Source organism: Mustela putorius, unplaced genomic scaffold, assembly GCF_011764305.1.
Source record: "Mustela putorius furo isolate JIRA1106 unplaced genomic scaffold, ASM1176430v1.1 tig00000174_pilon_pilon_pilon, whole genome shotgun sequence".
NCBI classification, from domain to species: domain Eukaryota; kingdom Metazoa; phylum Chordata; class Mammalia; order Carnivora; family Mustelidae; genus Mustela; species Mustela putorius.
In genome coordinates this window covers 44200386-44216120 of record NW_025421304.1, presented here as the reverse complement: position 1 = coordinate 44216120, position 15735 = coordinate 44200386, and the positions used below count along the sequence as shown (strand labels likewise).

General features: G+C 54.4%; 1 protein-coding gene across 3 annotated transcripts in view; it reads right to left on the bottom strand.

The window, feature by feature from the left end:
* Positions 1–996: 996 nt before the first annotated feature.
* The window catches only part of SPIRE2 (spire type actin nucleation factor 2), a 32458-nt gene continuing 17719 nt past the window's right edge, over positions 997–15735 (bottom strand). The window contains exons 4-15 of one of the 3 annotated variants that reach the window (XM_045076500.1): positions 15025–15105; positions 14766–14930; positions 13878–13964; positions 13496–13619; positions 13210–13340; positions 12381–12570; positions 10615–10736; positions 7691–7825; positions 7486–7553; positions 3372–3399; positions 2313–2428; positions 997–2005 (exon numbers count right to left, since the gene is read on the bottom strand). In XM_045076500.1, coding sequence (XP_044932435.1) covers positions 1783–2005; positions 2313–2428; positions 3372–3399; positions 7486–7553; positions 7691–7825; positions 10615–10736; positions 12381–12570; positions 13210–13340; positions 13496–13619; positions 13878–13964; positions 14766–14930; positions 15025–15105 — 1470 coding nt within the window. In that variant the 3' untranslated portion in view covers positions 997–1782. Of the gene's footprint in view, positions 2006–2312; positions 2429–3371; positions 3400–6901; positions 7073–7485; positions 7554–7690; positions 7826–10614; positions 10737–12380; positions 12571–13209; positions 13380–13495; positions 13620–13877; positions 13965–14765; positions 14931–15024; positions 15106–15735 lie in introns of those variants that run through there. The other 2 variants (XM_045076499.1, XM_045076501.1) reach the window with 2 other exon arrangements.

The window sequence follows — 15735 nt, the reverse complement described above, 5'->3', positions numbered from 1 at the left end:
CTTCCTCGCTTGTGTAATGAAAACAGTGACAGCAGAGCTCACCTCCCAGGAGCTCTAACTGAGGGAGGTTGCTGCACAAAGGTTAGCTTTCCCACTGCTGGCTGTGTGACCAGGAGCAAATCTTCACCCTCTCTGTGTCTGCTTCCTCATTCTTTTTTTTTTTCTTTTTAAGAGAGGGAGAAGGCTCCATGCCTGGGGGGGGGGGAAAGACCAATGAGGGGCGCAGTCTCACAACCCTGAGGTCATGACCTGAACGGAAATCAAGGGCTGGACACTTAACCAACTGAGCTGCCCAGAAACCCCTTTGCTGTCTCATCTTTAAATGGAAATAGTAATACTCCCTGCCCATGAAATGCCCAGAGGTGTTGGAAACTGGCTGTTTTTAATGGACTGTTGCAATTTAGTGTAACCTGCTGATGAGCTACCTCTCCAGCAGGTCCCTCTGTAACAAGTCCTGTCCCTCAGGGCCTCTTCTGGGCCCCTGTGCACGTGGCAGGCAGCTAGAACCTGGCATCTCATAGGCCTGGGTTGAGGTCACAAATGAGCTGTTTCTTTGGCCAAATTCCTTCCCTGTTGAGCCTCAGTTTCCTTTCCTATAAGGTGGGATGACAAGCCACCTCCCAGATGCATGTGGCAGGCCAAGCACACAGGAGCTTCAGCCATTCTCCTGAAGAGCAGTGGGAGCTGCCCCCTTCCCCACAAACCCCAGGGAGGTCATCTGCATGGAGAACAGGAGCAGGGGTCTGGGGACAAGGCTGGCAGTTGACAGGCTCCAGGCTGAGCCACATGCAGCAGCCCTGCTGGCTGTGGGACTGGGATAGCCAGATCGGGAAGTCGGGCCTCATGGACAGGAGTGGGTGTGAGCGGCCTTGTCTCATGGTGGGCATCCTGAATGAACACCAGAGAGCCGGTGGCCCTTAAGAGCCCAGCTTCTGCCCTCAGAGACTGTGCCCATCACTGTGGCTCCGGAGTTCTCAGTCCACACCCCAGACGGAAGACTGTGAGACCGCCTTTATTAGGCCCAGAGCAGCTGGGTGTACACATTGACAGACTTCCTCCCCGTACAAGGATCAGCAGCATCACTGGGGCCCTGGAACCAGCACCATCTCTGCTCCTCTGAGTCTGGGAGGATGGCTGGGGCCTGGGTGCTGGCCAGGGGGCAAGGAGTGAGCCTGGCCTTGGATCTTCCAACTGGAAGGCTATGATGCTGCTAGCAGGCTGCCCACTCCTGATCTTTCCAGCTGCCTCCGCAGGCCAGGTTCCACTCAGAGTACCCCTATCTACCTGGGGACCAAAGCCTCCTGTCCCAGCCTGGACATCCTCCCGGGGAGGGGAAACTGCTGTGTTCTTATCCTTGGGATGGAGAAGAGAACAAACCCTGGGATGAGGGTCTTCCCAGAGCTCTGGCGCCTGGAGCCCACTGCTGTATCTCCAACCTGCCCTTTTTCCTGAGTGAGAAAACCCACTCATGTCCCGTCCCCGACCCCAGCAACTCCCAAGAACTCCCAAAGGAAACAGCCTCCCCCAGGGAGGGTCCTGTAGTGAGCCTGACCCCAAATAAACTCTGGGGCCAGGAAACATGTCTATAAATATATAGGCTGTGTGTGTATTATATAAATGTATCTATATATGTATATATGTACATGCACACTCGGGAGGGCAGCTGGCAGCTGTGCTCCAGGACCAGGAGCTTCTCAGCCGGGGCAGGACTAGCCTGGCTCCTCCCCAGAGGCCTGGCTGCCTTGAAGAGCCTCTGGCTGGTGGCCCAGAGGTTGAGAGCCGTCACTTGAAGTTGAGAGTCCAGGTGTTGGGGACGTAGAGAGACTGGGTTTGGCGGGTTCGGCGAGGCGTGGTGTTGAGCGCGTCCACACTCCTGCGGCTGGAGCGAACCACGTCTGCCACGAAGCTGGTGCAGTCGCTGCAGACGTCCTTGAGGACACAGCCATGGGTGTAGATGTGCGGGAATGCCTCCTCCACACTCTGCCACTGGGACCCCTGCAGTGATCTGGAGCAGGACAGAGCCGTCAGGGACGTCCCCTCCTGTCTCTCCGTATCCACAGCCCACCCCCATCCCCTCTCCCCAGCAAAAGCCTTCCCTTGAGAGTTAGTGGGAGGCCTGGGATCGGCTCCCCACTTCAGATTCCAGCTCCTCCCACTCAGCCCCCAGACCCATCTGAGACCGCTCTTCCTGGACGACTGCCTTGGATTTCCACGTCCTGGGAGTGTCCTCGCAAACCACCCTGCACCCAGCTCTGGTGTTACTATCAGTGCCTGTGACCCCAGTGACATCAGCAAAGGGCAAAGGGACTCACTGGAAGGGCTCTGTTCTCTGGGTCGGTGTCGTGTCGGTAGTTGACACCCTCCGTGGACTCTCAAAGCCCAGCGTGTAGACGGGAATGTGTGCAAACTTCTTAGAAGGCATCTTCATCTACAACACACACAGGGAGATATGAACCAGGCACCCACAGGGACAGGCACATGCACACACCCACACACCTGCTCTGGGCCCGTGTGACCCCCTGGGGGTGTCGAGAGGCCATCCTTTTGCCCCACTCCATGCTGCCGTCTGTAGGTGTGGGCGCCCTTGCTTGGTACCCGCGCCAGCCACAACCTGTGCCCATGTAGACGGACGCTTGCACCACCCGTGACCTGGCCCACGTGCTGAGACGGAGCTTTCCCGTGAAATGGCAGGACACAGAAGGTTTGGAAATCATGGTGGGAAAACCCCTTTCCAGCACCCCTGGTTTCTAGGCTGAGGTGAACCAGGACGACATGGTTCTAAGTGTGATGAACCTTCTGTGCCTGTCTGTCTGCAGGTACAGACGCCCCCGAGTGCTGTGCAGAGCCTGTCCGGAAACGTTCAAGGAGGCTGTAGTGTCAGAAATTGGGACTTTCACAGGGGGAGTGAAGGGTTTTTCCTAGCACTAGCCTGCTAACGTGGAATGTTAAAGACCACTTACAAGTTTTTAAAAACTCCACAGTCTCGGGGCACCTGGGTGGCTCAGTCAGTTAAGGGTCTGACCCTTGATTTTGAATCCAGTCATGAGATAGAGTCCGGCCCCTTTCTCTGTGCTCAGCAGGGAGTCCGCTTCTCCCTCTGCCCCTCCCCCCACTCTAAAAATAATAAAAATAAAAGCTGCGCAGTTTTGGGAAGTGTTAGGAGTGGGTTCTGTGTGGAGGAAGATGAACAAGGTGGCTGGTCCATGTGTGACCTGCTCCCAGGAGACGGCACTCCCAGTTCTGTCCTCTCGGAGAAAGAAAAAGGGTGTGCCACCCCCCCCCCCCCAGTTCTGCGACTCTTGACAAGCCACATCAGTCACAGGACACGTCGCGTACCTGGGGGCCCTGCTCAGGCCCCAGATGCTGCTCACCTTAATGCTGCAGGAAGCGCAGACAGCCCTGGAAGGGAAGAAGGGGTCAGCTGTGAAGAGGCCACAGAGAAACCATTCCCACCGTCAACTGCCTCCCCTGCTCGACCCCCATTCGTTCAGTATTTCACTTAGTTCATCCCCAAATCTTGCTTTTCTCTTTAATTAGCTGTACATCCAAAATATGTGTGTCCCTCACAGCTCTTTCTCTGGACAGTTTGGTCTGGGTTTTCTCACATGCCTGACACTCCCCACCACAAGCCCCCCGAGCCACAGGGGCCATGGGTGAGTGGCTCAGTTTCGCTGTGACGGACATCTTGTTATTCCCCATTCCTGACTTCGAGAATGAATGCTTTCTTGGGAAAAAAACCTGACAGAGAGACGACTGTGATGGAGACCCAGGGGTCCTGTCCCGTAAAGCCTGTCCTCAGAGGGTCCTTCCTCACTGGTTTCCCTTCTCCAGATCCAAGTGTGATTGACAAAGATACACATTTAAATGTAAAATAAAAGAAATGGGGTATCGTGCATACTATCTACAAAGTTACATCAGGGGACAAATTTTCCAAATTCATTTCTTAAAAGAACAGACGGTGTCATCTTGCATGGACTTTTTGTTTTGTTTCATTTTAACTTTTATTTATTTTCTTGAGGGAGAGAGAGTGCACACACGTGCCAGCTGGGGGAGGGGCAGAGGGAGAGGGAACGCTGGGCTCCATCCCAGGGTCTTGGGATCATGACCTGAGCCAAGGGCAGACTGTCTGTCTGTTTTATAATCGGTCCGCCATCTAGAAACCTCTGGGTCAACTTTACTTTGCTGCGGCAGGGACTTACTTGCCTTGAGTCCTGCGTGTGTGAGACGTGTTCTGTGCCCCAGAATATGGTCTGTTTGGGAACCATTCCGTGGGCACCTGAGAAGTACATTCTGCTGGGCTCAGCTGTGTGTGCTGTGAATGTCGGATCAAGTCGGTTGGTAGCATTCAAGTCTCCTGTGGCCTATGTCATACCCTCCTGTCTTCGCGTCCTGTCCGTTGTTGAGAGAAGGCTCTTGAACCTCGAGGGACTTATCAATGTTTCCTTGCAACTTGCTCAGATTTTTACTCCACGTATTTTGACTCTGTTGTTAGGTAGGTCAAGTGTTCAGAATAGTTATTTCTCCCCCCACCATTATGACGGGAATGCCTTTAATCTCTGCTAATGTTCTTTGTGATCTACACTGAAATTAATGATTAATACATCAACGTAGTTTAGCACTTCACACAGATGATAAAGAACTTCCGTCAGCATACTTCTGATCTCCTTAGCTTTAATGCCATTGTGATGATACTTTTTACTCAGAGATGTTATGAATCCTGTGAGATGCTGCTGTTAATTTGGAGGCTGCCTGGTAATTACTGAGTGGGCAGCGGACACTGCATTTCCCCCCATTGGCTGCTGGATCTCGATTCATCTTGTGCAGAGTTGTGAGAAAGCAGTCTGTGCTCGCTTACTGGCTGCTACTGAGCGTCCCCGTGTGGATTGAGACTCCATCAGGTAAAGGACCTCACTGAACGTTCGCTTGAGTGCAGGTCTACTGCTGAAGAACTCTTAGTTTTTGTATTTCTGGAGATGTTTCTACTTTTTGTCTTTGTTTTTAAAGCATACTGTTGCTGGGTACAGGATTCTAGATGGGCAGTTTTTCTGTCCTTCGAAATGCTCTTTTACTGTCCTCTTGCTTGTTTCCAAGAAGCCTGCCACCACCTTGTCTGTGCCCTCGGTATGTCTTTTTTTTTTTTTTTTTAAGATTTTATTTGTTTATTTGACAGAGATCACAAGCAGGCAGAGAGGCAGGGAGAGAGAGGAAGGGAAGCAGGCTCCCTGCTGAGCAGAGAGCCCGATGCGGGGCTCGATCCCAGGACCCTGAGATCATGACCTGAGCCGAAGGCAGAGGCTTTAACCCACTGAGCCACCGAGGTGCCCCTCTCGGTATGTCTTTACCTGCCGCCTGGTTTCAAGAATTTCTCTTGGAGCACTGGGCAGCTCAGCTGGTTAAGCACCCGACCCTTGATTTTGCATTAGCCTACATCAGGTTCCACACTTAGCGTGGAGTCTGCTTGTCCCTCCCCTCTGCTCCCCTGCTTTCTCTCTAAAATAAATAAACAAAATCTAATCTTTATTACAGTTGGGTTTTTTTTAAGATTTTATTTATTTATTTGTCACAGAGAGAGCACAAGCAGGCAGAGAGGCAGGCAGAGGCAGAGAGAGAGCAGGCTCCCCGCTGAGCAGAGAGCCCGATGCAGAACTCGATCCCAGGACCCCGGGATCATGACCTGAGGCGAAGGCAGTGGCCTAACCGACTGCGCCACCCAGGCGCCCTTGTTTATTACAGTTTTGATCACTTTGGTTAATATGTGGCTTGGTGTAATTTTTTTCATGTTCCTTGTGCTTGGGGTTGAGTTTCTTGTGAGTTTTTATTTATCATCGAACTTTAAAATCTTTTTAGCTATTATTTCTTCAAATGCTTTCTGTCTTCCTCCCCCCTTTTCCTTTGGGGACTTTGATGACGTCTATATTAGACTTCTTAACGTTAACCCACTGCTCACTGGGACCATTTTCGTTTTTTAAATTATTTTTTCTCACAGCATTTCATTTTATTTATTTTTTTAAAGTTTTTTTTTTAAAGATTTTATTTATTTATTTCACACAGAGAGAGAAAGAGAGAGATCACAAATAGGCAGAGCAAGAGGGGGAAGCAGGCTCCCCACTGAGCAGGAAGCCCGATGTGGGGCTCGATCCCAGGACCCTGGGACCATGACCTGAGCTGAAGGCAGAGGCTTAACCACTGAGCCACCCAGGCGCCCCCACAGTGTTTTCATTTTAGACAGTTTGTATTGCTTTCTCTTTGAGTTCACTAATTTTTTCTTCTATACATTCTTCTGAATGTTTAATCTGCCATTAATTTTATCTGGTGTAATTCTGAACATTCACCCAAACATTCTGTTTTTTATGTCTGGGACTTTGAGTCTTCTTCAGATCGTTCATTCCTGTAACTTTTTGAACATATGAAATACAGTTCAAAACTTTTAATGTACTTATCTACTGATTCTAATGTCTCTGTCAGTTCTGGGTGATTTTGCTGGATTTTTCTGTCAAGGGTCATGCTTTCCTGCTTCTTGACGTGGCTAATATCTTTGATTAGATGCCAGACATTTTATCTTGCTGGGTGCTGTTTATTTTATTCCTATTCTTGAGCTTTGTTCTGGGAAGCATTTAAGATACTTGGGAATGGTTTGGTCCTTTTAGGTCTTGCTTATTTTTAAATTTTAGGTCTGGAACAATGCTTGGCCTAGGGGTACTTATTCCCCACTTGTGGGACAAGACCTTCCTCTGTGTCCGACTTCCCGGCTCATGACCTCCAGCACTTCCACCATGGCTGGTGGGAACACACACTATGCCTTAAAGCTTTAGCACAGGGTCAGAACACTTCTTCTGTAAGGGGTCAGATAGTAAACATTTTAGGTGTGGCTAAATGAATAATGAAGAAACAAAGGATGTGGCTTTGTTCCAATAAAGTTTTATTTACAGAACAGGTAGTGGGCCAGACTTGGAGCCTGTCCCTCCTTCAGGGAGCTTCTTCCCCAGCCTTCAGTCATTTCCTTGCTTGTGTGTGCTGATTAGAACCCTGCTGACTACTCTGGGGGGATCTCACCCTGCAGACTGCTCTCTTCCTGCGGGAAGTACATTCTGAGACCTTCAGCTGCCTTGATCTCTTTAGGCCTTGACCTAGAAACTCTAGGCCTCTGAGGCAGTCATGGGGCTCACCCTGTTTCCTGCTATTACCTGATATCCAGTATCTTGAAAGCCACTGCTTCCTGTACTTTGGGTTTTCTGGTTTTTATGGGATTTTTTGGTTGTTTCAGGTGGAAAGTGCCTGTTCTAATGCCTGTTACCCCACTGTGGCTGAAGGTGGGAGCCCCTTAGCTATTAAAATTAAATTAAAAATTATGTTCCAAGTTGCACTAGCCCATGGCGCATGACAGAACATCCCCACGATCCCAGGAGGTCTGACTGGTCAGGGCCGGCCTGGAGACGCTTACCTCCTGCCATGTTAATCACTGCCCGGGTGCTTACAGACGCTCACCTCTTGCAAAAGAGACAGGTGGGTGGCCAGGAGAACAGCGGGAACTTGGCTCGGCAGCAGCAGCAAATCTGTAAGAAAAGGCCCAAATTAGCTTGTCCTGCCTAGTGAGGAAGCAGCCCTGGGTTCGGGCTGGCCTGGGTTCTGGCCTGCCCTCGACCCAGAGCTCCTGCCCGACAGGGGAGCAGCAGGATCCGGGCCAGCTCACCTTCCCCTTCCTTAGACTGCTGGAGAGCTCCTTGTTGTGCAGGAACCTCTCCATCTCGGCCTTCACCAGCACGCGGCGCACATCCATCACCTCCTCCACAGTCAGAGCAAGGCTCTCCACGGGATGGCTGAACTCCTGGGGACAGAAGGGGCGAGCGGTCAGTACTGCTTAGGTCTTTGGGAACGAGGCCCTTCAAGGGTCTGTCCACAAGGGCCTCTCTTCTCTGAGGACTCTGGAATCTTCATGGCCTCAGTCTACCCACGCCCAGCAACCTCCTAATACACCCCACTCTTCAGTTCGTCTACCCCTGGGAGCCATACATGCTCCTCATGACTTCTCTGATGGGGTCGTGCAGCAGCAAGCGAGCTCTCCTGCGACCCAGCCCACCCCGGCCCGCTGAGGACCAACCCCCTGTAGCCAGCCCCACCTGTGTGCACAGCCCTCCCCGACCTGAAATGCCGGCCTCCTCCCTCGTCCCCCACCTGCAAGTACACATGACAGCCGATCGACGCCAGCCAGGGTTCCCAGGCCCCTCTCCTGCTACTGGAACCCTTCCCCACAGAGCTCTCTCCTCGCCGGCAGTAGAAGGCCCCAGGCACCCCTGCGCACTGCCCAGCCCAGTGCTCACCAGCCCGCAGGGCTCTGAGTCAGTCCGTCCGGAGGCGGCATGTGTCCTGCCAGCCACAGCCGCCTACCATGTGAGAGTGCTCGGGGCTCCCTCTGGGAAGGGAGGGTGGAGCTCGAGCTCTCCAGGTCTCAGTTCCTCTCCTGTGAGGGGGGGTTGTATGCCGCTCAGTGGGGAAACACAGCCCTCAGTGCGCAGCCCACATTTAAAATGTTAGCTGCCGAGATGAGGCATCCTGAGGGGCACCAGCCCATGAGGGCATCATGAAGATGGGCGCTGGGTGCCTGTGTTTGGTTTCCGACGGCCAGTGGGTTATCCTCTTTAGGGCTGTTGTCTGGGGAGAGTCTGGGGGCCCGTGTTCTCATTCCTGCCCGAAGCGTTAGGTTGTCTGGCTTCCGGCAGCCTGAACAACTCCCTGGGAGCCTCACACGTGTTACACGAACAGCACACGTGGCCAAGAAGTCTCACGTCAGGACCAGAGACCAGCAGGCTGGGTGTGTCAGATTGGCTGTAAGACGTGTCCAGGGTGGACGGTCGCTGAGCTTGTGTGAAGTTTGACAGCCAAACCTCTTGGAAAGCACTCGAGATCCGTGCTAAGAAGAATATACTTACGGGACCCGTCATTTAAAACACGCCCCCGCCAACAACTGATTAAAAGAATATACTGAGGGGCACCTGGGTGGCTCAGTGGGTTAGGCCTCTGCCTTCAGCTCAGGTCATGATCCCAGGGTCCTGGGATCAAGCCCCACATTGGGCTCTCTGCGCTGCAGGGAGCCTGCTTCCTCCTCTCTCTCTGCCTGCCTCTCTGCCTACTTGTGATCTCTGTCAGATAAATAAAGAAAAAATCTTTAAAAAAAAAAAAAAAAAGAATATACTGAGGCGCCTGGGGGGCTCTGTCAGTTCAGCGTCAGACTCTCAATCTCTGCGCACGTCTCGATCTCAGGGTTGTGAGTTCAAGCTCCACGCTGGGCGTGGAGTCTACTTTAGAAAAAAAAAACAAAAAACCTCCACTTCCCCAGTTCTTGGACATCCTTTCGAGAAGCAAGCCTTCCTCCTTCCCCGCCCCCCGTGAGTTCTGTGCAGGCTCACGTGCACTCAAGACTCAGCTGCCCCCGTGACCCACCGCCATGGCCCAGGAAGACCCTGCTGCTGGAGGGGTCATGCGGGGGGCCTGGGACCACCCTCATCCACGATGGCCTTAGACCAGCGCTAAGCCCATCTCAGTGCTGAGCCCGCGTGTGTCAAGCTGGCGGAGGCGTGTGTTCCGAGCACCAAGTCAGCCTCACGAGGAACAAGGGGAGGGGCAGAAGGGAGACCCCGTGAAGGTCTACAGCACAGCCAGGTCTCGATGTCATCAAGGAACACTTCCAGCGCAAGAAGTGAAGAAGTAAGAAAACTTGTTCTGGTTCTTCACCCAAAGAGGAAAAAAAAGTGGGTGGGGGTGCTTAATTCTCCTCTGCTGAGGATGTACTTAGTCACTGTAATGAACAGATTACAGTGGAAGTGAGTCACTGCTGACACTGGCGTCTGCCTTGGTGTCTCTCTCAGACCACGAGCACTAGGGGAAGTCCGCCGCCAGGTCCTGAGGACACCCAAGAGCCCTGGGGAGAGGGCCACGTGTGGAGGCACCAAGGCCTCCCACGCATAGCCACGTGAGGAGCCCCATTCCAGGGCCACCTCTGGGGAGGCCTGAGCCCATCTGCCCACCTGCCCAGCCGGGCCGCTTCTGGATTCCTGACCTCGGAAACCGTGAGATCATAGAAGTTTGTTGCTTATACTGTTCCATTGGGGGACGTTTTAATGCAGCAAGAACTAACACGGGGCTGAGCGGAGAGCGTCAGTGTCATGGTACCTCACATTTATATGGCACCTGTCAGCATTTTGACGTCTGTTCTCGTCTGAGCCTCTTGACAAAACTTCAAGGGTGGGATGATTACAGCACCAGTCACAGGGTCGTCAGCTCTGTCCCCCCCCAGGGAGGCTGAGGGAGCCCGGGTGCGAGGCTCACGCTGCGGTCTTCCTCCTCACTGCCCTTGGGCCCGGGGCCCCAGCTTCTCACAGAGAGCGAACCAAGAACTTCCCCTGTGCATCCCCTTCGCAAGGTCGTTTGGCCAGCGGGCTGCCGTGCCCAGAAGGCCCAGAAGGCGGCAGCAGAGCAGACCCAGCCACATGGGCTGAAGGAGCAGCCCCACTCCTGGGGCCCCACTCCTGCAGGCCTTGTCCTAGGCAGACATGAGGGGGAGGGCCCAAGGGACGCCCCCACCCAGTCACTGTGGACGACAACACCTCTGTCACTCACCAGCCACAGGTGATGGGTGTCTGGGGCTGTGGAAGCCTCTGGCTTGTCCTCTGCTGAGCCCTGGTCACTGTGTGGTCGGGAGCTGGGGTCAGGCTGGGCCTGGACACTCATCGGGAACAGACCTGGACTCAGAGCACACAAGTCCCGTGAGGACAACCTGGCAGATACTGGTGTCCAGGGAGACATGGGGACCATGGGGGGAGTAATCAAGCCGAAGAACATGTAGAGAACATATCAACCACATTGGGAGCACCTCGGTGTCATAGGCCCAAGGGACCCCTGTGGGAGGCCCCACCTCTGATCCCTGTTAATGAGCCCTCGGGGAGAGCAGGTGACGCCAGTCCCGCAGGAAGCCTGCCTCCTGCATTCACGCCGCTTACTGCTCTCGATGCGGAAAGGACGAAGGGGCAAGAGGCCGGTTCGCCACAGGGTCTCTACGTCTGGAGGACAGTTGGGGGACAGTGAGGTAAGGAATTGGCCTGGCCTGGACCCCTTCACTCCAGCAAGTGTATCAGCTACCGAAAAGCACCGCCGTGAGAGTGGCCAGAGTGCAAGAGGATGGCTCCGGGTAACCTTGAGGGCAGAGAAGGCAGGCGGCCAGGTCTGGTCGAAGCAGTGGGGGAGGGGAGAGGACAAACCCACGTCCTGTCAGCACCTGGGGAAGCACAGCCCTCACAACAGTGGGACTAACTAACCCTGTGTGGCCAGAAGGATTATGTTGACCTCTGTGCGGAACAGGAAAAGGAGGTGACGGTAAGTCAGGTTCTAAAATGACGTGCTGCGGGCACCTGGGTGGCTCAGTGGGTTAAGCCGCTGCCTTTGGCTCAGGTCATGATCTCAGGGTCCCAGGATCGAGTCCCATATCAGGCTCTCTGCTCAGCGGGGAGCCTGCTTCCCTTCCTCTCTATCTGCCTGCTTCTGTCTACTTGTGTTCTCTGTCTGTCAAATAAATGAATAAAAATCTTAAAAAAAAAATAAAAAATAAAATGACATGCTGCATGGCCCATCTGGTTCATTGCAGACACCTTCTCATTGACGGGAGAAGGAAAAAAAGACTAGAAAGATCTGTCAATCATCCATCCATCCATCCATCTATCCATCCTATCATCCATGTATACGTCCATCGTCCATCCATCCATCCATACAACCATCCGTCCATCGTCCATCTATCCAATTTTCTTTTCTTTTCTTTTTTAAAGATTTTATTTATTTATTTGACAGACAGAGATCACAAGTAGGCAGAGAGGCAGGCAGAGAGAGAGGAGGAAGCAGGCTCCCCGCTGAGCAGAGAGCCCGATGCGGGGCTCGATCCCAGGACCCTGAGATCATGACCTGAGCCGAAGGCAGAGGCTCAACCCTCTGAGCCTCCCAGGCACCCCCCAATTTTCTTTTCATATACCAATATAGTAATATCATATATGGGCATATATGGCATTACTATATATATGGCAATTAATATACCAATATAGTAATAATAATTATCTCTAGGTATTAGAATTATGGGAATGTTTTCAAGTTTTTAAAAAGTGTCTTACAAAAAACGTGGATGATTAATTTAGTAAGAAGGTTTTCAAGTTAAAAAAGTGAGGGATGCCTGCTTGAGGCAATGAGGTAGATCTGGGCTTGAACTTTAAACACCCTTCTTACGGATATGAGCTCCCGGTGCCCTCTGGGTGCGGCCTGCTCGGGAGGACAGTAAGATCCAAGCCAGGACATGATGCCCACAGGGCAGAATCAAGAAAGAAGGGGTGAGAGGCACCACTTGCCTTGCTCTTGGGTGCTTGGCCTCCAAGTGTGCATGCTGCCTGCGCGGGGCCGGGAAGATTCCAGCCTTCCTTGGGGCTGAGTGGCTGGCTGCAGGCTAGAAGACACTTCGCTCCGGAGCTGGACCAGGTCATGCTCTGAGAAGGAGCGGTCCCGCTTCAGTGTCCCCTCCCCACACGGAGACTCTTCCTCCTGTGGACACAGCAGACTCAGCCCTGACCACTCAACCTGACCATTCTGCCCGCCAGCATCTCCGGCCTGTCCCTGCACCGGCCGGGGGCTGCTGCCTCACTCTCCTCTAGACAGTGGAAACAAGTACCTCAAAAGAAAAACCCTTTCCTGAGGCCTGTGGGAGGTCCTGGAGATGATCGGTCCTCTCTCAGGTGTAGCCCACTAGGATCACTACCACCCCTGGTTTCCTTGGGCTCTGGGGGCTGTGGGGACATGATATCCCATCAACGTCCCACTGAGTGTCCCACTGAAACACACTGGCTTTTCACGTCAGTCAGAGGGCACTCAGCTTCCCAGCCCCAAGATGATGGGGCATGTCCATTACAGCCCTTTCTGTGCCATGGGGAGAGGTGACCCAAGGCCACTGTTTCAGTCACCCGTCTGAGCCACCAAGATGGGGGAGTGCTCCCAAGGCCCACCACGTTTGCTTTCAGAGCAGACCCAGTGCCACAGCAGGAGACCAGCTCCAAAGAAGAGTGCGGCCTTCAGCCCTGAGCGGTGGACGCCGGCAGCTGAATGCGCCACGCTGCCTTGGCTCAGTCCTTCTCACTTATCCCCATCCCCACCCCGGCCTCTTTCCAGGAATCTACGGGCTCTGACCTCAGATGTATTCATCTCCTCCATCTCAGCCAAGGTGGGGGCCTTGAGCAGAACCCGGGGCCGTGGGCGCTGCGTGTTGCTCCCAGCATCCGTGACGGACAGGTTGATGCAAGACGTGGATTTGGTGTCCCCTGAACAGGCATTGAGAATGCAGGGCAGAGAGCCAAACCCTGGTGGAGGCAGGGAGGTGGGGCAGGACAGCAGAGTGAGGGGTGCGGATGGAGTGGGGAGGTAGCGGAGCAGGAGCGAAAGTGGGGAGGGGGCAACAGAAGCAGAGGAAGCTCACCCCGGCCTCCCCAGCACTCGCCCCTCACTGGGCGCAGCCTCCGCTCCTGCTTGATCTCCTCCAGGATCTTCTCGTGCAGGGTCCTCTGCTTTTGGGGTAAGGGGCGAAGCCTCCTCTCTGAGACCTGGAGGGAGTATGGCAGTTCCAGGAAGGAAGGGCAGTGGAGCTGCGCCACAGACACACTAGAGCAGGGAGGAACACTGCGCACACAGCCAGCCCTATCAGGAGCAGGCACAGCGGGGGCAGGCCGGAGGTGGCCTGCGTGCTCCTGGGGCAGGTCCATCTCAGACCCAACCTTCCAGCCACCTCCTCGGGGGAGGCCTCCGGTCTGCCCTTGGGGTGGGAAGGCCACGAGGGGAGGCCCCGTGCAGCACGCACGTACCTGCTTCAGTGGAGGCCGGGAGCGGATGAAGTCCAAGATGAGCTCGTGGGCATTCTTCTTCACCCTGGGAGGTATGTCTCCGTCGACCTGTGGGGGAGGCAGCTAAGGCTGAGGGCTTGATCCCCACTCAGGAGTTGGGGGCCGTGGGAGGGGCCGTGGGAGGAGTTGGGGGCCTGGTCCTCATGCCGTCCTTCCCCCCCTCCCGGCAGCATGGCATGCACGTGGCTGCCATGACCACTCCCACCTTCCCTACACCTCAGGCTCTTCGTGTGGAAATGAAGGTCGGTGGCGCCCCTTCGACCCAGCTGTCCCAAGACTGGAATGAACTCGCACATGCAGAATTTGCAGAGTACAACCGGCACGCAGCACGAGCCACGTGAGTATAAATGGGACAATCTTCCAGGATGCTCCACACTTCCCCTCTCCCTATTCTTGTCACACCGTGTCCCCAACATCATACCGAGTCCCCGACATCACCCCATGTCCCCAACATCACACCGTGTCCCTGACGTCACACCACATCCCTGCCCTAGCCACACTGTATCCCCACCCTTGTCACATTGTGTCCCTGATGTCACACTGTGTCCCTGACATCACAGTGTCACACCTTGTCCTGTTACACTGTGTCACACTGTGTCCCAGCCCCAGTCACACTGTGTCCCCATCCTTATCACACCGTGTCCCCACTCTAGTCACACCATGTCCCCGCCGTAATCACACTGTGTCCCTGTCCTAGTCACCCCGTGTCAGGTGGAGCCAGATGGGTCAGGGCCTCATCTGTCTGTGCACATCTGAATACCCACTCAGTAGCCAACGCACAGAGCGGAGGCTGCAGAGCCACGAGCGGGCAGAAGGCTCGGGGGCAAGCTGCCGTCCCCAGCAGCTCACCATGACCTTGCGGAGCTTGTAGTTCCTGGCGCGGATGTCCTGCATCAGCATCTCGAAGGGGGTGAGCTGGAACTCAGTGGGCAAGGGGTTGAACTCCTGCTCCTGCACCTTCTTGAGCTTCACTCCGTGACGGAGTTCCCTCATGAGCTGCACCCAGAGTCGGGCCTGGGCCCCCGAGAAGACAGAAATGGTCTTTAGACCCGGCAGGGCTCCCCCTGGCCCTGGCACAGACCCCAGGTGGGGGGTAGCCATAGCTTACCCAGTCGGTGTGTCCCAGGTGGTCAAGCTCTGCCAGGGGCTTGCCTTCCTGCAGCTCACCCTCCCGAAGCTTCTGCAGCATCTGTTAGTCCAGGAGAAGGTGAGAGTGGCTGTCACAGGGCTGCAGGCCCCGCCGGTCTGTCCATCTGGGGACAGTTCCTGAACACGTGGGCTACTATTCCACCAGCTAAAAAAGGGATGAGTGGGCATTTGGGGCCAAAGCTCTGGACTCAGAAAGATCTGGAGAAACAAAGCCATTAGCTTTGGAGCCATGTGGGGCCCTTGGTGGCCCCTCAGCTATCTCTGGCAGTTCTCCTGGGCCAGGGGTGAGAGCTGAGCAGCCACCTAGTGCCCACACAGGACATTCTGGCTCTCTCCTTCTGTCAGCCAATCCACACAGCCCAGAGGGGCAGCGCATCCTTCTGAGAGAGCAGATGCAGGGGGACCCTGCCTTCTGTCACCTGTGAAGAGCTCCCAGGCTTCCTTCAGATCCAGCCGGCATGGTGCTCCCTCAGCAATGCTTCGGCCTCTCTGTCCGGGCCACGTGCATACCCCCTCCTGGAACCCCCAGGGCTGCTTCTTGACCCACTCCAGTAGGGACACTGGAGTTTCAGTAATCTGCTTCTGTGAGTGTTGTTTGGACCATTGGCTCCATGAGGCCAGAGCCACAGGGATGTTTCTGTTTTCTCCCCTAAGGATTCCTGGTTCCTAG